Here is a 23,676-nt window from a genome sequence, read left to right as displayed (position 1 = left end):
CTTTAATCCCAAGGTTGTCACACAGTGTATGAATATCAGGGAACATGTTTTTCAAAAATTAGTTTCCCTTTTATATTTATATTTTCTTGTTTTACTAGCCATTAAATTGACAAACATTTTTGTTCAATTAGGCAAAGAATTTCAAAACAATGCCTAAAGTTAGCCGCCTTAATTGGATGTGTAAAGTGGTCTGAAGTTCAAAAGTGATTTCAATGGATGATTGGATGCTGAGCACTTTTGAACATTATTTTAGGCAACCTGTTTAAAAACGTTGGCCCTAGTTCCTGAGCATATCTGTTAATATTTGGAACTGGCTCTGGATTATTTGAAAAAAGTAGAGTGGGTTGTGAGAGATTATGGGTGTTAGTGCTCATGTTTCCCATTTGAAGCACTCAATTTTAACAGAAGACTTGGTTGTCTTTAATTTATACTGTACTTATCTTTGATTTTTTTGAATTTGTCTGGACAATTACACTGTAGTAAGTTTTTTGTTTGTTTTTTTTGTTTTTTGTTTTTTGTTTTTTTTTTATAATCAGTGTGTTTATGTAGGTTATGGCAATAAGTTTGTATAAATAATACTTGCCATTGTGGTTACATCTTATTTCCTTATGAGCAACCTAGATAAGAGAATAGTAGTTATTATCAGACTTGTAATCCCTGATTGTATTAAATTGATGGATACTTTAATTTATTATAAACTAGTGTGACAATTTTTTAATTTTAAATAAAATACCCTTTGCGGATTTTTAAAAGTTGATTATGCCATTGAGAGGAAACCATTTAATTCTCACGATCCCAGTAGATTCTTTTCCCATCTTTGAGCACATCATGAATTATAAACCTTAGCAAAATAAGTGCTTCTGATTTGTTTAGGAAGTCTATATTGGTTAGCATATAATTATGCATAGTGTCAAATTCAAATTACTTCTAGCCCATATAGTGCTAAACATAAAATGTTTCCGCTGGTACAGTATGTATTTAACCATTGTCATGACCACAAACACAAATGCTTAAAGCTTCTGTGTGTAACATGCAGCTTAATACCATGGGCATTGTTTTCAGTGCTTCTCTGTTCTAGCTCCCAAACTCTAGGCTTCGACCTGTCAAGCTTGCATGCTTTGTTAGCTTTCTAGAGATCCTAATTAATTATAAAAAAATATGCTGGGCAGTTCAATGTAGCAATTAAAAAGGGAATCGAAATTGCTGCAGAGAATGCTTGAGAAATGAATGTTTTACAGAACTATGCCTTATCAGTTACTGTCAAATCAGATAATTTGGTATTGACTGTTTAACAGTGTGCTTAAAAACCCATGTAAAACTAAGGAATTGGTGTATGTACAGTAACTTCCCCCTCAGTTGATTTAAAATTTGATTGCCCTGCCCAGCTACTGAAATTTATTTAATGAGTGGGGTAAGTTTTAAATTCTCCTTTATTTCAGACTGGAAAGAGCACCAACAAAAACTAAAAAAAAACAAACAAAACAAAACCACTTTACTGGCATTTTGAAATAATTTCTAAGAATATAAATTATTTTCATGACTGCCTGAAATTCTGAACCATTTGTTTCTGCTTCTAGCCAAACAGTCTAAATTGAAACATTACATTGAAATTGGTACACCTCTCTTCACCTGCCATTTATAATTGGACAGGAAAGTAGGGAAAATATTTTTTTAAAGCCAGCAGCTTATTCATGAACTATACAAGAATGGTGATAATGTATAGAAAACAAATAGTGAGACACATGACCGTTTCCAATAGGGTGTTTATGTAAATAGTGGTTTTAAGTTAGAGTACTTTTCCTTTTTATTTTATACAATAATTATGAAAGTTTTCGTAATTCATTAGCTTATATGGGAAATTACAGTTTGCCATATGGTTATAGAGAATCATGTGATCACAAAACATGAATTTGAAGCACATGATCATGAATCTAATATTTTAGTACAATTAAGTTAGTGGATACTGTCGAATTCTTAACTCTGATCTGCAGACAAGCAGAACTTGTAAATGTATTATTGTTCAATGATTTTTTTTGACCTCTAGTAAGTGTTTTTATGCCAAATGACTATGTAGTAATAAACTTCTAAAATACAATATCTACCCCCAAAATAGTTTGTTACATGGTTACAATTCAAAAGTAGCAGAAAACCTGAGTCTTGTCACATGGTCGGAGATTCACAAAACTCTCACATAACCAGTCCCACTGAAGAAAACTGCACTTGTGAGTACAGTTTTATAGGATTGAGTCCATGATCCCCTCAATTCAGTAAAGATGGCAAGATCAGGATTCATATGGGTTTCTAGTTTTCCTTATGTTTCATTCCAAAGTGCTGTCTATATACTGCTTGTTTTCAGACTCTACCTTAAACCTTAGCTTTTGAAAGCTGTTTTCCTAATCTGATCTGTGCTGTTTCTGCCTGAATGCCTTTATGAAGTTGTTACAGTTAGCAGAGTAAACAGGTCTTGTCAGAAGTGAACATTTCAAGAAGTTATCCCCCCTTTTTTAAAAAAAATATTATAGTGTCTTTGGAAAGGCCAACTGTTTCTGGTCTAGCAGTAAATTGAAATGATTTGCCAGTAATCAATGTAGCTCAAATTCAAAGAGCTGCTTTTTGAAGATCCTGCTCGTAGATTTAGATAGTGGTAAAGCACTGAGTGTATTTAAAATAATTTAAATACAAAAGGGGGAAAATATTAAATAGTTTTCACTTATATAAAGTGTAGATAATATTGCCAAGTTCTAACCTATTCCTTATTTTGTATTGAAGGGCCAAATTATACTGATCTGTCATTTAATAATTGAATAATAGTATAATGATTCATAGATGCTTATGTATATAAGAGGTGGTAATACTGTACTAAGCCAATTACCGGTAAGTACAATGCAAAGATTAGACTGGAAGGGGGGGGAAGCCCCAAAGGAGCAGATTTAAGTGTTTTTCACATTTGCGTGTACATGTCTGAAGAGAAGAGGTGTAGGGATAGTTTAGTTTCATTTTGCATCAAAATGTTTGTTGCTCCTGCTGATTCACTTTTAAAATACAGCTGGATATACTCAACTCTTAACTGAGTTTCAATCCTTAATATAAGTTTTATTTTGTACAGGGATTGCAATTTGCTTAAAATCATTAATGTATTAAATGCAGTGCATTTTGACCTAAAAACTTGTCCCAGATTTCATTCACAAGGCTAAACTATTTAATTTTTTGAATATTTAGTCCCAATTCACTAAAGTGTACAGATATTAGGTGCTTCCTAAAACTACACTGATCTTCGAATTCTACAGTGAATTATTATCCACATCTTAAACTCTATATTACAACCAGACTAAATTCCTTCTAAGACATCACACCGCTTTAGATTTTTTAGACTCAACATCAGTTTTTTTTCTGAATTTGAGAAAATATGCTATAGTATGACAAATAAATTAAATTTTGTATATTAAGGAAGTCATGTTAAATTGATGTGAGCGTGTGCTGGATTATGCAGGGCTTGAAGTTTTTGGTATTAAGGTATTCTGAAAGTGCTATCAAATATCATTATAGAAATACAAAATGGCTTTCAAGGCTAGTGTCACATTTTTTGCACTGACCCATTATGTAATACTACTGTAGTAATATTGTAAAATTGTCTTTCAGTAAATTAACTGAGTTTTTCTAATTGGTTTTTCCTTAAAGCTAAATTGAATTTACCATTCAAAATTCTCTCATTCTGAAAGTAAATTTTTTAAATATTCCTTCATACTTATAATTTCTAGCCCTGTGACAGAATCGAAGAAGCTCTTGATTTGTCTTGAATTTTTTTTTGTTTCTTAAAGGGGTTGTGTGTTATACTACCTTTTTAATAAACAAACTTATAAACAAGCCAGTCTTTGCTTCTCTGATCAGTGTTTGAAAGAATGTATTTAAGCTAATTCCTCATTCGATTTGTTTTGTATGTTTTTTGTTAAGACAGCATGAATGAATATTTATAACTTGATGTTGCACAGTAATTTTAATGCATGTGTACATATATGCTGATGTTTTAGAGCCAGACTTTGTATCTCTCTGGTAAGGTTACTTTACAATACTATATATTTTTTCTCTCAGTACTATAAAAGATTCTGAAGATGGATGGGCAGACTGAAACCACACTTCATTCCACCCTGTCATATTGCAGTTTCTGCTGGGTAACTCGCATCAAGATGACAGAGTAGAAAGTGTTTAGGATAGAGAAAGTTTAAGCAAGCAACTTAACTACCATATTCTGTTGAACAGATGCTTTTTGTTGTACCCACATACACGGCTATAGCCATCACTTCAGTAGGACCAGAAAGCAGAGGGATATAAGGTCGGGTAGGAGAAAGGGAAAATGGAAAATAGGGCATCTGGGGGTGGCACCTAAGCAACCTTTCCTCTTCAATGTTGAATACAATCTATGTAAATGACTTCAAATATGTCTGACCTTTTGTAGGAAGGTAACATTTTTGACCCTGGTCATGTACCTGTGGTTCTTTGCCACGTTTCTTTTTACTAGGAACTGTTCTTTAATGCAGATATTGTCTCCTTGATTGTGTACACATTGTGAACAAAATCCTATTTTTAAAAGCCTATTTTCCTCATTCCTGAAACCTCCTAACCCGGTTGACTTGTTGGAGTGCATTTCATGCATTCTTAGTAACAAGGTTGAAGGAAACGCCTAGTTCAGTCACAGCTAGGGAGTTCATGCACACTCCCTGCATTCTGCTGCAAAGTGCACACGTCCATGCTGGGAAAGGATCACAGACTTCACTGCATACCACAGCATGACTGTTCAGAGTGTTGATAGTCTCTCAGTGTGGATCAATTGAAGGCAGTAAAATAAGGTAAGAGAATCCTGTTGTGGTATTAGTCCTCTTACATTAACTTCTCCACATGTATTTGGTAAAGGGTGAGGCTTTTTCACTGAACTGTTTACATGCTGCTTGGAAAAACAGTGAGGGAAAAAAGAGAATTTTTTCCAGGCAGTTCTGAATCTCTGGGCAGCAGGGAACGGAGGACAAAGTTGCTCCGTGAGACGCTGTCTGTTTGAGAACCAGCGCAGAGCTTTGTCATCTGCAGCAACTCTGACCATTCGGGTTCCCAGGGACTTACTAGCTACACACCTTTGCTCTCCAAGAGCAAATGACCTTTGTACAACCAGAAGGTGGGAATGGACGATGGGATGGATCACTTGATTACCTATTCATTCCCTCTGGGGCACCTCCACTGGCCACTGTCAGAAGACAGGATACTGGGCTAGATGGACCTTTGGTCTGACCCAGTATGGCAGTTTTTATGTTCTTACCTGCACCAAGTCTAACCGTAGAGGAGAGAATCTCTTGGGGACCCATTTTAAGGCAATAAGTCTGTTCTTGTATTAGAGTAAGAGATTGTTTAAAAAAAAAAAATCTTAAATCCTACCCTGTTTGTACTCTTCCAACCTGAACCAATATATTCCTCTTAAACACATTTTGACAGTTGTTTGTGGTAGGTAAGCAAACTAGTGGCTTCCAGCTCTGTGACCATTTGCCCTGGAAGCAATGTATGCTACCTCTTTGCATTCTTCCTGCTAGAGAGAAGTGGGAAGTTAAGGTTGGGGTGGTTAACATAGTGTACAGTGCTCCCGAATCTTGTACTGTCAACTTCCCTATCACCCAAACCTTATCCAAACAGTTCGTTCTAGGGGATGGATAGATAGAGATAGAAATGATATCTGCCATGATTCTGTTGCCACAAGTTGGCTTCAAAAAAATTGCATGGTTTTAGGTGCTCAGACACCATGGGTATGAGCATGGTATGGAAAACTAGATACTAATTATCTTCTCGTAGTACTTTGTTGTATCTTGTCTAGTGCTGTAACTACGCAGCCCTTTTCACTAAGTGAGAGGAGTTGAAGATGCTCAGCAACTCGTACTGGAAAAAAAATGCCTGCCTGAGGATTCAATTTAAAGTCATGAATCGACTGAGGATGGTTAACTAGGGTGACCTAGGGACATTATCAGTGATTTGTAATGAGAGAAGTAGTCCTTTGGCCTGGAAATTGAATGCTTGCAAACTTAATGAGTTTTAACATATGTAAGCACAAATAACGGAGGCAATAGTCTTGGAACAGTTGTTTTCAAAAGAGCATTCATTAGGGGGAGTCCAATGACAGTGTGCTTGCCATCCCTCTAAAAGGAAGGCACGGAATAGATTTGACCCCTGCAAGTGCTCTGGCAGCAAGTGACCCTGAGCATGATCCCTTCCACTAGACTGAAAAAAAATCACCTGTGGACTCAGATGGAGAGAGACCCACTTAATGATTCATACTGGAATTTACATGATGCAGCTGCCTGTGGGTCTGGGATTTCCCAAATCAAGGCAAAGTAAAAGCCACTGTTTCTTCACTAAGGTAAATCAGCTGTGCTGTTTGGGGCAGAGTATGAACAATGACAGTGGAAAATCAAGTAGGAATAGTGTGCTTTTCTGGTGTAATTGGAGTCCAAGCTCTTTGAGGCATGAACCTTCCCATTTATTAATTTTTGTGATTGCACCTAGAGGCCTCAGTCATGAAGCAGGACCCCTTTGTGCTAGGAAATGTGTATAAACATAAGGTGGTCTCAAAATTTGTAATTGCACCTAATTTTTAGTCTGAATATGTCTAGCTTTAACTTCCAGCCATTTGATTTGATTATGTCTTTCTGCTAGAGTTAAATCAGAAATTTAATTCCCACATAGGTATGTAAAGACTGTGATCAAGTCACCTTTTCAACTTTCTCCTGGATAAGATAAATACTGAGCTGCTTTAGTCTCACAGTAAGGCAGATTTTCCAGACCTCATTATTGTATCTTTTCTAAACCCTTTCCAGTTTGTCAATGTCCTTTTTAAAGTGTGGACACCAGAATTGGACACACTATTCCACCAAAGATTGCACCTATGCTGTATAGAGAGGTAATACCATCTCCCTAGTGCCACTTGATTTTCCTCTGCTTATGCATCCATAGATCTTAGCTTTCTTAACTGCAGCACCATAATGGGAGCTCAAGTTGAGCTGGTTATCCACCTGCCTCCAAGTCTCTTCAGTATCACTTTCCAAAATACAGTCCCTTTGCTAATGATACACATTGAAACCGATGGCAAATTTCATCAGTGCTTACACCTTTCCAGCAAAAGATTTTTTTTAAAATGAGTTAGGGAAATGCTGGTCTCAGTTTGCCTAGTATGAATAAATGTGCTTCTATCAGTGCCTTGGAATGTCCACTATATGGAAATCAAAGGATTTCTCATATGGCAATTTATAAATAGTTAAAATAGCCTGCCTCTAATAGGGAAAAGCTTATATAGATAGGGGCATTCATTTGTGTGCGGCAAGATGTAATTTAATCCTGAGTCAGGATTTGAAAGTCTTTGGGAATTCCCTGATTTGGAATATCTGAGCTGGGCCAAGGCTTGTTTCCTCCCCCAAATGAAATAAATATAGCATCATCAGTTTGTGTTTGGTTTGTCACTTGATAGTCTAACATGAATGTGTAAAGAACTACGTTTCTAAGCTCCACTGAAGTAAGTGTCATAAGAGAACATAGTGTAGGGTTTTCCTTTCCCTCTGAGATAACATTCTTATGTTGATGGTAGCAAGACAATGGAGACAGAGCCTTTTTTGAGATCTGTTCCTTAAAGGATCTCAAAGCATTTCCCAGACACTGGTGAATCAACTGTAATACCTCAGAGAAGAGTTGGTCAAAAAATTCAACATCACTTCCATTGCACAATGCTGTTCATCAGACTCAAGGTGTTTTGTGAGAATGTGTCAACTTTGACAACATTTGAGGGAAAAATTCAAAGTGGAATATTTAATGTAGACATTTCATTTTGACTTTAAAAAATTAACTTTTATAAAATGAAGTTTAAAAAATTTCAACCTTATTGGCTAAAGTGTTTTGACAAGGTCATTTTAGAATTTTTTTTGTGGAATATTTCAAGATTTGGCTTTGTCCTGATTTTGGAGGAAAATACATTTCAGCATGTTGAATTTCCTGGGGGACAGAAATTCCATTTTCTGACCTTCTCTATGAGCTAGGAGAAGGTGGGAGTCTCCCATTTTATTAATGGAATAAGTGAAGCGACTTGCTTGTAGTTCACACAGTAAGTCAGTATTGCCAACCCTTGTGATTTCAGCTGGGACTACAAGTTGTCTTGCCATGACTATGAGAAGCTTCAGCCTTGCCTGGAGGGAAAACCTATTCTGATTAGTTGCCTTCCATACCTGCCCACCTTCTGGGGAAGAGTAGCCAGTCAGGGCTGGTGTAGGAATTAAGACAAAAAAAATTCTCACAATTTGGTGGCCAAATTATGAGGTTGGTGGGGTTTGTTTTTTTAAAGTCTGACATTTTTGAATTTGGCATAGTCAGGGCTGAAGTTCCAGATAGCACAGAACTTTTGAGCTCACTTATTGCATCCATGCCACTTCCATTGACCACTATGGGAATTGTGTGCCTGCAACAGACAATAATGGGACTCCCATAGTTCTGATTCCCAGGTTCCCATGCTAATCACTAAACCATGCCATCTCCTGCAGATGTTGCAAAGAATAGTTCCTGTACTACAGTCTGTCCAGAGGTACGGGGGAACAATAACTGGTGCCAAGCAGGCACTTGCCAGCACTGATTTTAAATGATAGAAAATGAGTAGAGTGCACCAAGCAAACAAATTTAACTTGCAGCTGTTCAGAGAATATAGACATACGTGGTCCTAAATCTAGGGCTTCTGCAAATACTTCTGACGCTAATATGGCATAGCTATTACCTTGTATCCATCTATTTGTTTGTGTGCAAACAATATTTTTATTATTTAAGCTTGAAAGTGCTATTTTAAACAAGCATTGGAGTGTGAGGATCTCTCCAAGTGCAGCCTTTGATCCTCAGGATAAATATTAATTTAACAACATTATGGTTAACAGTCAAGTAGCTTCTGTAATGGTTCTGTGGCACCACCATGAGACAGCATAGAGGCACAGTGGTGGCTGGCTAAGACCATCTTAATACTATTTTTGCCAGCTTGGCCAGGTGGACACCGTTCCTTTCTAGAGCTGATGCCAATGGACCATCAGGCTCCCATTTTGTGACTTGGATAATACTGTGCAGAACACATGGAGTCTAGGCACACTACCTTCCAAAAGAGGACTGCTGAGTGAGTGAACAGCTCATGTCACTGGTTCCCTCCCACCCCACCCTTTCTTTCTGCCTTATTTGGGAGCTCCAGCCATTGATCCTACACATGCATAGAAATTATGTAGCAGAGATAAATTTATCCATTCCCATACCAGCCTTTGCACCTATGGATTATAAAAAAAAACTTACTGCAAGGACCAACCTGGCCAGTTGGCATCATTAAGCTCTTTTTATCCCTGTACAGATATCCATGTGCACCCATCAAATTTGAGCTAGCAACTATGTACACACAGGGTTTGTAGGTCCTTGTGCAAATTGGTGGGAAAAGGGTGAGTAGCAAACAGGAGCCCAGATACAGGATCTGACCCCGTTTCTACTGAAAGTGGTCCTTCAAGTCCTACTAGCTTCAGTGGGAAGACAATCAAACCCAACATTGGCAATACAATCTTGGTTCAGAAGTCCTTCTTATTTTTGTTCATAGGCACGGCTAGTTACTGAAGATGGAAGCAGAAAGGAAAAACTCTCCAACACTGAGTAAAAACAAACAGCCTGTGAAAACAGAATGGGGGTCTCAGAGTGTTGTATTTACTTACTTTCAAGGGGACCTTAACAGTGTGATAGATGAACACTTTTCTAGAGCATTAAGCAATGCCAAGAACCCACAAGATCTGAGCACAAAGCACAAGAGTGAGGCTGTTATCCTGAAGAATGGTGAGCAGTTTTCCATGAGTGTGTTTTTCAATGCAATGCTGCTGTTTAACTCACTAGAGAGTTATGCTGGGACATTTAGACACAGAGGACCAAATTATCACATTTAATTCTGATCAAGAGTGAAATCATTCTTTCAAAGCCCTGATCTTGTACCTAGGATTTCATGGGTAAGCCATTGGGCCCACCTGTGTGGATTCCCAGTAAATCTCTGCATGGGCCCAAGTGCAGGATCGGGGCCCTACCTTATGAAGAAAGTCTCCACTTGTCTCTGATGTATTACATCCTTTTAGAGATACATTTTTTAAATTAAACTGGAGAGCGTTGGTCTTGCCATGACACAAGAAGCTCCAGCCCTCCACCCAAATTTCAGCCCTGTCTGCAGGGAAACCTCCTCTGATTAGCTACTCTTCCCCAGAAGGTGGGCAGGTAGGGAAGGTAGTTAATCAGGGCTGCTGCAGGATTTCAGACAAAAAATTTCAGACATCGAGGAACCCTATGCCACCCACCCCTCAGAAAAAATGCCTGAGATATTTCATATTCACAGTTAGAGGTGGTAGTGACTTTCTAGGTTAATCTATTTTAGTGTGATTTGTTTTTTAAAACTAGTATTGTAGTAAATAAACCAATTATTGTAAGTTTCCTTTTATGTAATCTGGATGAAATTTTGCAGCCCTTACTTAGGTAGAATTCCCATAAGTCAGTTGGAATTTGTCTTGGAAAAGTAAATAAGGACTTCGGTAATGCTTCAAACACTTTTCTTTAAAACTAGATAGTCACATGTCTCCCCATCAGTGGAATTTCTCTTCTCATTGGACCAAGTCGTATCAATCATCTCCTGCTACAAACCTATCAAATTCTGATCTGAACTTGTTGGCTGCTGCTACAGACCATCATCAGACATCAGTTCTGGGGAATCTTCCTATTCAGCCTGCAGATTTGTGGCACTTCCCTTCAATAGCTAATCCAAGTCTCACTGATTCAGGATATCCTCGCTCCTTGCCTGACCCTCCTACGGTGCAGAGACCAATGTCTGACGGGAAACATGGTTCTCTCCTTGACTTTCTGCAACAGGAAAGGTGCCCAGCATCTAGCCAGGAATCTACCGTGAAGCAAAGCTCTAGCTCAGCCTGTATTACTGGATCAGCTAGGTTACAAAATATGAGTCAAAGTTTAACTCCCAGGGGAGGTAAGAAAATATTTACTATTCCTTTTACTGTGATTTGCCCTTGTAAATGAAAAATAAAAATCTATGCCTGAAGGTGGTAAAAGCAGACTTATTCAGTCTAGCTCCGAGGTGGGCAAACTTTTTGGGCCGAGGGCCACATCTGGGTTGGGAAATTGTATGCAGGGCCGGGGCAGGGGGCTGGGGTGTGGTGTGTAGGAACGGGCACAGGGCAAGGGATTGGGACAGAGGAGGGCTGTGGGGTGCATAAGGGGGCTTGGAAGGGGTGCAGGATGCGGCAGGGGGCTCAGGGCAGGAAGTTGGGGGGCAGGATGCAGGAAGGGTTTGGCTCCGGCCCGGCATTGCTTATGTAAAGCGGCTTGCACCAGGACCAAGGCAGGCTCCCTTCATGCCTGCCCTGGCCCCAAGCTGTGCCACTCCAGGAAGCGGCGGGCACCATGCCCCTGGGGGAGAGGGGGCACAGGGCTCCATGCACTGCCCTTGCCACGCCTGCAGGTACCTCCCCCGAAGTTCCCGTTGGCTGGGAACGGTGAACCACGGCCAATGGGAGCTGCGGGGGGCAGTAGAATCATAGAATATCAGGGTTGGAAGGGACCTCAGGAGGTCATCTGGTCCAACCCCCTGCTCAAAGCAGGACCAATCCCCAACTCCCCAGATCCCTAAATGACCCCCTCAAGGATTGAAGTCACAACCTTGGGTTTAGCAGGCCAATGCTCAAACCATTGAGCTATCCCAGTACCTGGAGGCCAGGGCAATGCACGGAGCCCTCTGCCCCCACCCCCTCATTTGGGGCCCCAGGGATGTGGTGCTGGTGTGGGGCTTGTGGCACCACAGGGGTCAGTCCCACAGGCCAGATCTAAAGCCCTGAGGGGCTGGATCCAGCCCACGGGCCGTCGTTTGCCCATCCCTGGTCTAGCTCCTTTTTAATCCAGTTCATTCTGTAGCCTGATCAAATAATGAAACTATAAACCTTTCATATTTGTCTATTAATAATCACATACTTATTGATTTTTCAGAGGTTCTTTCAAAAAAGCTGGCTATACAGAAGTTTCTCTTACAAAATTTCTCTCTCATTACAGGACTGACTTGATTTGCAAGAGAGAGATACGTATTCAGTTGACCCTTTACATAGAAACCACATGTGTTTAGCACAATAAGCAATACACATGAATCAATATCACACCCCAATAATGTCCCTTTTATAGCAAGCTAAAATGATACAAGAGACAAGGTCATAAGTTAACAATTCAAAGCCTGTGGCTGGAAGTATTTTTAACGGAGCATCAATGATATGTACTGTAGTACTTGGGAATTGTATATTGGCTGCATAGTGTAGCACCATAATTGTTTCCTCTATAGTTTCTTGCACAGCTCTTTCCCCTCTGTTATGTTGAGGAGATACCAAATATGTAAGTAAGCTACAATATATTCAGAACACACACAAATGATTGCGCGCCCCTAGCTCTTAGATATCACTTTTCACCAGTAGACCTCAAAGTGGGTAACAAACAGCTGGGTGTGTGCTGGATGCTCAGAGTCTGGCTATAAATGGAGTGGAATGTTTAGATATTATTTGAGCAATCTGACACTTGTGATTTCAGTTACTATATATGGGGTATAATTAATGCCTACATAGCACCCATTAAAAAAATGTCCATCTGCCTAAGTTTTTTCCCTTCCCCAGTTTCTGCTTGGTTTCAGAGTAGCAGCCATGTTAGTCTGTATTCGCAAAAAGAAAAGGAGTACTTGTGGCATCTTAGAGATTAACAAATTTATTAGAGCATAAGCTTTCGTGGTGAGCTATAGCTCACGAAAGCTTATGCTCTAATAAATTTGTTAGTCTCTAAGGTGCCACAAGTACTCCTTTTCTTTTTGCCAGTTTCTGCTTGTTACAACAACCATTGGGGTAAAAGGCTGGTTCTTGAGCCATGCTTGTCTCCCAGCCAGACCCAGGAAATGGCACTAATATTCACTTCAAACACTACTGAATAAATATTTAACATGATGTTCAGTAGACTCTATAGACAGGGTGTAATTCACACTATGGCTATAACCGTTCCTTTCTGAAAGGGGTTAAGGAGTCCAGGGGTTAAGACACTAGGATTTGGGACCTGGGTTCGAGTCCCTACTCTGCCACAGCCTTCCTGTGACACCTTGGACAAATCACTTAGCCTCTCTCTCCTTATCTGTAAAATGGGGTTGATAGCATGGCTATGCTTCCAGAGTGGACATGAGGATAAATGCATTAAAGACTGAGGCACTCCAATGCTATGGTGATGGGGGCCAGAGACGTACGACAGAGCAGCTTCAGACAAACTCAGCCAACAGAGAAATCTGGTAGTTAGTTATTTGTAACATGGTTGCAACTATAGGTGATCCCATTCAGATAGGCACCAGTCACTGAACAAAAAATGGTCCCTGCCCTAAAGAGCTTAGTGACTAAAATTTACACCATTCAGGGACCCATGAGAGATGAGTTTAGTTCATTTCCCGGGCGCCCACATCGCAAAATCAGCCACTGTAGTTGGGACTAATTGGTACCATTATTAGTCTGTCCCACCTAGGACTGAACAGACGTGGACACTAAAGTTCTCCCCTTAATGTCCCTCCAGGCTAGGTTGGACACACTGGTGGGGATGCTGGCACTGCTGCTGCCTATGCCATCCCTATTCTCTGGGTTAATACAGGACTCCTCTAACCAGGGCTGTCAACCTGGCCCCTTCTCCCCATTAATTTCACAAGAAAATGGTTTTTAAAACTCCTTAAAAAAGACACTGTGGAACATGTAGCACATCTAGTATGGGCTGGACAGCTGAATGTCTATAGCTGGAAGGGGCAATGATATATCAAGATAGCAATTTAGAGTAGGTGTTTTTAAAAATATCCAGCCATGAATATAAACAGGTGAACACTCCGCCTCCCTTTTGCCTGGACAGGCTGCCATCCCAGCTCTGCTAAGGGTTCTGTCATTACTAACATTAGTGGAGCTGAAAAGGAGAAATGAGATTCTCAAGTTAGACTGTGGAGAGTCTTTGTTCTCAGACCGCAGATGGAACATGCAGTCTGGGTTTCTGCAACTGAGATTTTTTTGCTTTAGGTCCATTAATAGATGGATTTAGCTTTGTGTTTACATTGCACGTGTCTTTCCTAGATTTCTCCTTACAGGGTGTAATGTTTGCCATTGTTAATATTTGCAAATATGAAGTGATGTTCTTACTACATTAAAGATGTGCTCTGGACCTACAGGATTCTAATTAAGGCCTGGCAGTGAGGGTCTGGGTATTAAAGCCTATGGAACTCACTCTTATGCTAACAGGAAGCATTTCATGAAGTCTGGGTGAGCAAGCATAGGACCAGGACAGAGAAGCAATACTGCTAACACCAGAGCTGACTGAAACTTTAAAAATCAAAAGGTCAGGGAAAAACTGTTGGGGCGGGGGGGAGGAAGGTTGCCATTTTCCAACTACTGTCTTCCCTTTGACAATCTCATGAGGTTTTAATATGTTTGAAGAGCTCTAACAGCCCTGTGAAGTACACCACTGTGCAGATGTGCAATCCACAGCACAGAAAAATGAAGTTACTTGCTCAAGTTCACACAGTGAGTCATTACAGCTCTGGGATGAGTGCAACTACTCCCCTGGCAGTCTATAATCGGGCCCCAAGAATTCTGATTTCTAGTTCTTGGCTCTGAGAGAAGATACTTCTCAATGCAGTAGGGACTTTTTTCTAGAACTGCTAATATTTACATTTATAAAAGCACATAATGCCGTGCAATGGTCCTGCAACACCTGTGACAAAAGCTGGGTTGCAAAAGCACAATGTTTCATGTAAAAACTACTGCCTGTGTATTCTACTTTTACTGTTGTACCACTCCAACTTATGACATTTTTCCCCTTAAAATTAAGACAGGAAAGCCAGCTGCTATCAAAGCCCAGGAAACCCCAGCATCAGTCTTGCCAGTTCAGGTAGGTAATGGAACCAGCAGTTTTTGCATGAATAAATCTTGACTCAAAAATATATTTGTCTCGACTTCTCACAAAGTTAAAGCTTCATTTCCTCTCTTGGTTTTGGACTTTGTTTTAGAATTATTTTTTTTTAAACAAATACACAATGCTCTGCTATAGTTACATTCATGGGGGAGGAGGAGAAGGCATGGGGAGAACATATAAATGATGGACCTTTTACATCTGTTTTTTGGCAAGTCTCCCTTCACCTCCAACTGAGTTTCTATAATAGTGTCCCCTGCTAATTACCTGTAAGTGTTCATATAGTGTGTTGCCCACATTTCATACTCACAGAAAGATACAAAAGATGAGATGCTGGGCCTGATTCTGATCTCTCTTACCCTGGTATAAGTTGAGCACAGGTGCTGGAACTAGGGGTGCTATCACACCCTCTGGCTTGAAGATGTTTCTATCATATACAGGGTTTACATTTTGGTTCAATGACTCTCGGCACCCCCCACTATACAAATTGTTCCAGCACCCCTGAAATCAAGTGCAATTCCACTGAAGTCAGTGGAGTTACATCACTGTAAATGAAATTAGAATGAGCTCCTGTAATCTTCAACAAGATATAGTTCCATGTGTTACATGCTTCTAAGAATAGTCATGTTTCTTTGCGGAGATGGTGGTTTGCTATGCTAGTCGGGACACCTCACATCTGTGTTTCTCAACTGTCTACCTCTTGGGTAGATTTACTTTCATCCTACACAACTCTAGTGCTAGCTCCTTTTTTAGTAGAGATATTAGAAACACCACACGCTACAGCAGCGGTGACAGACAATGTTAGTGCTAGCAGAGCAATAATCCCCAGATCCTTCAGGCTTCCATTATTATTGCCTACATCTCACCTTAACTCTTTGTCCCACATTTGGGAGGTGGTTCTGGTCACATGGCTTCTTTATACTTTCAGTGATGTGATTTATCTCGGAACTAAAATAGTTCCAATGAAATGACCAAAAATAAAATTTCTTTAAAACATTTTAAGGATTCATGTATGCTCGTGCTGTACTAGACACTGACTACTTTTATATTGCTGTATTTTTCAGGTGTCCAGTCTCACGATAGAAGACGAGACTTATACTTTTAGCCAATGGACATTTCTGCTTTATGCCTGGAGAGTTCTTTCCATGAACTTTTATAATTTGCAGTTGTGAATCAGGAGGAAATAGACCACAGCTATTCTGTGTTTTTTCACCAGCCAGTTGCATGTCTACACATGCTAATATGCTATTTTGTAAATGAGAGTGATTTACATCTAAGTAAATAACTTCCAGCCTATGTGATTCTACCATAGTAGTTTGCCTTCTACAAATTTAATATATTTGACTAGAGAAGAGTTCCCCTCTAATGATTCCTAGCACTTTAAAATCTCCCTACACCCATTTGTTTACCATCATTTGGAAAGAATTACCATCTATTACCATTATGGAGGGATGCATTTAATGCCACAAGCTTTCATGTCCTCACACTGGCAAGTTCCCTGACTTGGCAGCTGGATTTGAACTTGTTTAAAATAGCTCAAGTGAGTCTGCTTACAAGGGGACTGAAAATAAGAAACAATCAACATAACCAAGTTCATTTCTTCCCATCCCCCCTCTGTCTTCAGAGATCTGGAAAAATTAGGGATCCAATACTTGGATTCATACTTTCAATTCCCATTGGAGACTCAAGGCAATGCAGGGTCAGTGGGGTATGTAGGGTCACATGCCCCCCAAGATTTACTGCTTAGTTGTTACTGAGCATGCTGCCCTCACTGTACCTCCCCCCAACAGCAAGGATGGGTCATTTCTGAGGCTATATATGTCCCTTAGGGACCAATTCGGTCCTTGGATATAAATGTGCAGCTCCTTTGGGCTTCAGTGAAGTAGCATTAGCGGATCTGGTAGGAAATTTGGGTCTTTAGTGGGCAAGATGAAAGTGTTCCACAGCAGTAGAAGTTAGAGCTGGGGAGGGCCTATTAAGTCATTGGCCTAGTCTTTTTGTTGATATTGACTTGTATCCTCCAGCACTTTATGTGGTTTAATTTTAAAGCAATTTAAGTAATTAATTATTGCTGGGCAGGTGGCAGCACATGGTAATCCTCTGACTCTTTTCACAAGCATGTCCTGTTCATTAATTCTCCCTCTCCCCTGTGCTGTGTGCCCAGAAGACATCCACATCTGCTGCAATTACTGCATGGAAAAATCTCACTGGATCAGTGTTCAATTTCATATGTGTAACTACTGCAGTATCTCATGGCAGAAATACTCTGTTTACCCTCACTAATGTAGGGCAATGGGTAATGCTTTCTACTGTCCTCTGAAAGTATTCAGAAAGTAAAGATCCTGAGTATCTTCTAATGTGTGTATTTTCCTAATTAGAGTCACGCCACTAATTTTTCTCATTCAAAAGGTAACTATCTTGAGCTGAATAAGATCAGAGGACAACGGATTAAAGGATTCAAAAGTTAGGTTGGCAAAGAGACATGACCCAATACACAAGGCCCCTTGAACGCTCCCATTGGTGAGTGGTTCTCCTCATCAATAATCCCTATTTGCTTCAATGGGGCTACTTGTGAGCAACCACTCAGTAGGAGGAATAGGGAGGTCCTTTATTCTGGCCCACTATAGTTAATGATTTACCATTCAGCAGCTTAACTGAGACTGAGGGACTTCTTAGCTTATAAATTTTGGGCATTTCCCCCCATCCCTTATCTATTCTCTGCATTGAAAGATAACCCATTTAATACACCAGAAGGATACTTCTTTCATGTGCTCTCTCTACATAACCTATAAGGAAGTTTTACACTTGGAAAGCTAGAGTTTGCAACTGATAGGCCAGATCCTCAGCTAATATAAATATGCCTAGCTCCATTTACACTTGATGACAATCTGTGCCAAGGTCTTTAAGATCTGGTCTACACAGAGGTATACCTACTTAACTAAGGGTATGTCTACACTATGAAATTAGGTCAAATTTATAGAAGTTGGTTTTGTAGAAAGTGTTTTTATACAGTTGCCTCTGTGTGTCCCCACACAAATGCTCTAAGTGCATGTAGTCAGCGGAGTGTGTCCACAGTACCGAGGCAACCATTGACTTCCAAGCATTGCACTGTGGGTAGCTATCCCACACTTCCTGCAGTCTCTGCTGCCCATTTGAATTCTGGGTAGAAATCCCAATGCCTGATGGGGCTAAAACATTGTTGCAGGTGGTTCTGGGTACATATTGTCAGGCCCCCCTTCCCTCCCTCTGTGAAAGCAAGGGCAGACAATCATTTTGCGCCTTTTTTCTTGAGTTACCTGTGTAGATGCCATACCATGGCAAGCATGGAGCCCACTCAGCTAACTGTCACTGTATGTCTCCTGGGTGTTGGCAGATGTGGTACTACATTGCCACACAGCAACAGTTTATTGCCTTTTGGCAGCAGACAGTGCAGTATGACTGGTAGCTGCTGTTGATGTAGTCCAGGGTGCTCTTAACTGACCTTGATGAGGTCAGGGGCACCTCAGCAACCATGGAAGTGATTCAGCCAAGTCATTTCCCTTTTAAGTTTCATTTCATGGTGATTCAGTCCTACCGGCAGTGCACTGTCTTTTAATCTGCAGCTAGGAGAAGACTATGGCCAGCAGTCATACTGCACCATCTTCTGCCAAGCACCCAGGAGATGATGATGCTAGCAGTCATACTGCACAGTCTGCTGCCAGCAAGATGTATAAAGATAGATTAAGTGGATCAAAACAAGAAATAGACCAGATTTGTTTTGTATTCATTTTCTCCTCCCTCCCTCTGTGAAATCAATGGCCTGCTAAACCCAGTTTTCAGTTCTATCCTTGAGGGGGCCATTCTGTTTCTCACAAATCCACCCCCTTTGTTGATTTTAATTCCCTGTAAGCCATGTTGGTCAGTCGCCTCTCCCTCTGTCACGGCACCAGCAGACAATCGTTCCGCATCTTTTTTGTGTGCAGACACCATACCATGGCAAGCATGGAGCCTACTCAGATCACTTTGGCAATTAGGAGCACATTAAACACCACACGCATTGTGTGTTAGACTTCTATGAAACCAATATTGCCACAGTTATTACTGCTTGCTGTGTGCTCCACAATATCTGTGAGAGTAAAGGGGAGATGTTTATGGTAGGGTGGGAGGTTGAGGCAAATTGCCTGGCCACTGCTTACACACAGCCAGACACTAGAGTGGTTAAAAGAACACAGGAGGGCACGGTGCGCATCAGAGAAGCTTTGCAAGCCAGTTTCATGACTGGCCAGGCTATAGTATGAAAGTTGTTTGTTTCTCCTTGATGAACCCCCCCCTCCCCCCCGGTTTACTCTACTTCCCTGTAAGCTAACCACCCTCCCCTCCTCCCTTCAATCACTGCTTGCAGAGGCAATAAAGTCATTGTTGCCTCACATTCATGCATTCTTTATTAATTCATCACACAAATAGGGGGATAATTACCAAGGTAGCCCAGGAGGGGTGGTGGAGGGAAGGACAAGGCCACACAGCACTTAAAAAAACAAAACAAACCAAGAACAAAAAACACAACTTTTGAATGCTAGCCTTCTGTTGCTTGGGCAATCCTCTGGAGTGGAGTGGCTGGAGGCCCCCACCCCATGTTCTTGGGCAGCTGGGTGAGGAGGCTATGGAACTTGGGGAGGAGGGCGGTTGGTTACATGGGGGCTGTAGCAACGGTCTGTGCTCCAGCTGCCTTTCCTGCAGCTCAACCATATGCTGAAGCATATTAGTTTGATCCTCCAGCAGCCTCAGCATTGAATCCTGCCTCCTCATCACGCTGCTGCCACCTTTCAGCTTCTGCCCTCCACCTCTCCTCTCGGTAATTTTGTGCTTTCCTGCACTCTGACATTGTCTGCCTCCACGCATTCGTCTGTGCTCTGTCAGTGTGGGAGGACAGCATGAGCCCAGAGAATATTTCATCGTGAGTGCGCTTTTTTTGCCTTCTAATCTTTGCTAGCCTCTGGAAGGAGAAGATCCTGTGATCCTTGAAACACATGCAGCTGGTGGAGAAAAAAGGGGACAGTAGTATTTAAAAAGACATTTGATAGAACAATGGGTACACTTTCACTGTAAACCTTGCTGTTAACATTACATACATAGCACATGTGCTTTCATTCCAAGGTCACATTTTGCCTCCCCCCAGCACATGGCTAGCCCCCCATCCCTCCCCATGGTTAACAGCAGGGAACATTTCTGTTCAGCTACAGGCAAACAGCCCAGCAGGAACAGGCACCTCTGAATGTCCCCTTAAGAAAAGCACCCTATTTCAACCGGGTGAATGATATCACTCTCCTGAGGATAACACAGAGATAAAGAATGGATGTTGTTTGAATGCCAGCAAACATATACTGCAATGCTTTGTTCTACAATGATTCCCGAGTACGTGCTACTGGCCTGGAGTGGTAAAGTGTCCTATCATGGTGGATGGAATAAGGCTGCCCTCCCCATAAACCTTTTGGGAGTACATCCAGGAGAGCCGTGAATGCCAGGGCAAAAAAAAAAAATCAATCATTAAACATGCTTGCTTTTAAACCATGTATAGTATTTTCAAAGGTACACTCACCAGAGGTCCCTTCTCTGCCTTGCGGGTCCAGGAGGCAGCCTTGGGTGGGTTCAGGGGGGTACTGGCTCCAGGTCCAGGGTCAGAAACAGTTCTTGGCTGTCGGGAAAACTGGTTTCTGCTTGCTTGCTGTGAGCTATCATTCTTGTCCCCAAAACCTGCTTCCATGTTGCCTCCTTCTCCATTGAAGGAGTCAAACACCTGGGGTTGTGGTGTCTGAACCCCCTAAAATGGCATGCAGCTCATCATAGAAACGGCATGTTTTGGGCTCTGACCCGGAGTGGCCGTTTGCCTCTGGTTTTCTGGTAGGCTTGCCTGAGCTCCTTCAGTTTCATGCAGCATTGCTTCGGGTCCCTGTTATGGCCTCTGTCCTTCATGCCCTGGGAGATTGACACGTTTTGGCATTTCAAAAACTGGAACGTAGTTCTGATAGCCTGAATTCCTCTCCCCATACAACGATCAGATCCCATACCTCCAGTTCGGTTCATGCTGGAGCTCTTTTGCGATTCTGGGACTCCATCATGGTCACCTCTGCTGATGAGCTCCGCACTCACTTGCGGCTTGCCACGCTGGCCAAACAGGAAATTGAAACAGGAAAAGTTTGTGGGCCTTTTCCTGTCTACCTGGCCAGTGCATCTTGGTTGAGAGTGCTGTCCAGAGCAGTCACAATGGAGCATCTGGGATAGCTCCCGGAGGCCAATACCATCTAATTGTGTCCACAGTACCCCAAATTTGACCCAGAAAGGCTGATTTCAGCTCTAATCCCCTTGTTGGGGGTGGAGTAAGGAAATCAATTTTAAGAGCCCTTTAAGTCGAAAAAAAGGGCTTCATTGTGTGGACGGGTGCAGGGTTAAATCGATTTAATGCTGCTAAATTAGACCTCAACTCCTATTGTAGACCAAGGCTAAAAGTGTTATTATATATTGATTTAGTTGAGTGTAACACACACTTGTTCACTGTTTAGTCCTGGGTTGTAGCGGAGTAGCTTGCACTGATAAGTTTACAGGTCTGAGCTAAAGACTAGTTTTAAACCTATAAGAATCTATACACAAAAGCTACACCAGCTTACCGATTTGTTATACCAGTGCCACTGCTGGGCAAAGACAAAGACTGAAAATTAACACTTCATTTTTAGTCAGAACCGTTTCTTCTTCTGACCCGGCATTAGGCATAGCTTTCCAGTAATCAGAGTAGCAGCCGTGTTAGTCTGTATTCTCAAAAAGAAAAGGAGTACTTGTGGCACCTTAGAGACTAACAAATTTATTAGAGCATAAGCTTTCGTGAGCTACAGAAGCTTATGCTCTAATAAATTTGTTAGTCTCTAAGGTGCCACAAGTACTCCTTTTCTTTCCAGTAAGTTTCTTCTTTGATATTGCTACTCTGGCCATTCCAGCTCACATTGAATGAAAAGACTCATTGCATGTTTTAAGGCTATAATAATCTACTCTGACTTCCTGTCTAACAGGCCATAAAATTCTATCCAGTAATTCCTGCATCAAACCGGATAGCTTCTGGTAGTAACTTAGATGAAGTTACAACTTTGAAATTGCAAGTGTAATTTCATCATCCTTTTTTGAAAGGAATATTTAAAATTATTTTCCTTTAAAACACTGAAGATATGAGATTATAAAATTGAATGTCAAGATTGAAAATTGTAGAAATAAAAGGGTTATTTTGCCACTGTCCAGCTTTTTATTCATCACCAAAATGACTTTTAAGGTGTATATCTTTTACTGGGATGACATGAGGAATACACCCCTCTATTATACATCCTCAACATTCCACTCAGTAAGGATATTTTAAACATACTGCTGAGCAGTGCACAGCTACATTAGATGGATTTAGAAAGGGAAGTGAAGAGTACCAGTAGCTATGTAAAAACAGAGGGATTTAAGCAGAAAGCAAATTTCCAGGATACTGGGATTTACTTGTATGTACAAGAACTCTGAGCACTTGTATTTATATCAGTAATGGGTAAGGATTGGTTCCTCTAGGACAGTGATCTCCAACCTTTTTAAGCACAAGATCATCTTTTGAATTTAAGTGCAACCTAGGATCTACCTCAAAGAAAAATGTAGAAACAGTAATCACGCAAACCCCCTTGCCCTGCCCACCCCTTCCCCCAGGGCCACAACTTGGCCCACCCTTCTCTGAAGCCCCACACCACTCCCTCCATCTCCCCTCCCTCCATTGCTTGCTTTCCCTCACCCTCACTTACTTTCACTGGGCTAAGACAGGGTGTTAGTGTGTGGGGTCTGGGCTAGGGCTGAGGCGTTTGGAGTGTGGGAGGGGCTCCAGGCTGAGCCTGGGGCAGATGTGTAGGAGGGGGCTCAGGGTGCAGGCTCTGGGAGGGAGTTCAGGGCTGGAGCAGGAGGTTGGGGTATAGGATGGGGTGCAGGCTCCAGGAGGGGCAGAGGATTGGGGTGCAGGGTATGGGCTCTGGGAGGGGGTTTGGGTCCAGGTAGGGGTGCAGGCTCCAGCTGGGTGCTGCTTACCTGAGGCACAGCAGGGCTAAGGCAGGCTCCCTGTGTGCCCTAGCCCCATGCCACTCCCTGTTTGGTTTCAGGAGGGCTGGCAACCTTATCGTGATTGACTGGCCGATCACAGAGCCTGTGACAGTGGATCTCAGTCTCAGTGATCTACCAGTTAGTGACCATTGCTCTAAGAGGAGGAATGTCTTCCCTTGGCCAGCAGGGAGTGGTCAATACTCCTCCAGATTTGCCCCCACGTTAGCTGGAGGTAGCATGGCTAGTTTTACTTTTCCTCTAAACAATGTTAGAGGCACAAGATGGGTGAGACACTATTGTTTATTGGACCATCTTCTGTTGGTGAAAGAAGCTTCTGAGTTACACACAGCACTTCCCCAGGTCTGGGAAAGGTACTCTGTCAGCTAAATACAAGGTTAAACAGATAGCTTAGCATAAGTAGTTACCACAGAGCATGGGAACTATTCAGAGTGAAGTGGCCCATTGAACACCCCTGTAATCTGACAAACCAACAGAAGTTGGTCCAATAAAGGATATTGCCTCCCACACCTTGCCTCTCTAATATCCTGGGACCCACATGGCTACAACATC

The 23,676-nt window shown here is 41.5% G+C and overlaps 1 protein-coding gene across 3 annotated transcripts; it reads left to right on the top strand.

The window, feature by feature from the left end:
* The first annotated feature begins 518 nt into the window (after positions 1-518).
* Positions 519-16,338, top strand: VGLL1 (vestigial like family member 1). Of its 3 annotated transcripts, none has more exons than XM_043492123.1 (4): positions 519-9,858; positions 10,628-11,044; positions 14,947-15,006; positions 16,092-16,338. In XM_043492123.1, exons 1-4 carry the CDS (start codon positions 9,648-9,650, stop codon positions 16,130-16,132), a joined length of 729 nt encoding a protein of 242 aa, XP_043348058.1. In that variant the 5' UTR covers positions 519-9,647; the 3' UTR covers positions 16,133-16,338. The 3 variants fall into 3 exon arrangements, with proteins under 3 accessions (XP_043348058.1, XP_043348057.1, XP_043348059.1); XM_043492122.1 differs by lacking the exons at positions 14,947-15,006; positions 16,092-16,338 and adding an exon at positions 12,060-12,229 and having other exon boundaries at positions 519-4,844; positions 9,629-9,858; XM_043492124.1 differs by lacking the exon at positions 14,947-15,006.
* Positions 16,339-23,676: the final 7,338 nt, after the last annotated feature.

The sequence above is a fragment of the Dermochelys coriacea genome, chromosome 9, assembly GCF_009764565.3.
Source record: "Dermochelys coriacea isolate rDerCor1 chromosome 9, rDerCor1.pri.v4, whole genome shotgun sequence".
In the NCBI taxonomy this organism is placed as follows: Eukaryota; Metazoa; Chordata; order Testudines; family Dermochelyidae; genus Dermochelys; species Dermochelys coriacea.
This window is presented reverse-complemented; position numbering and strand designations above follow the sequence as displayed.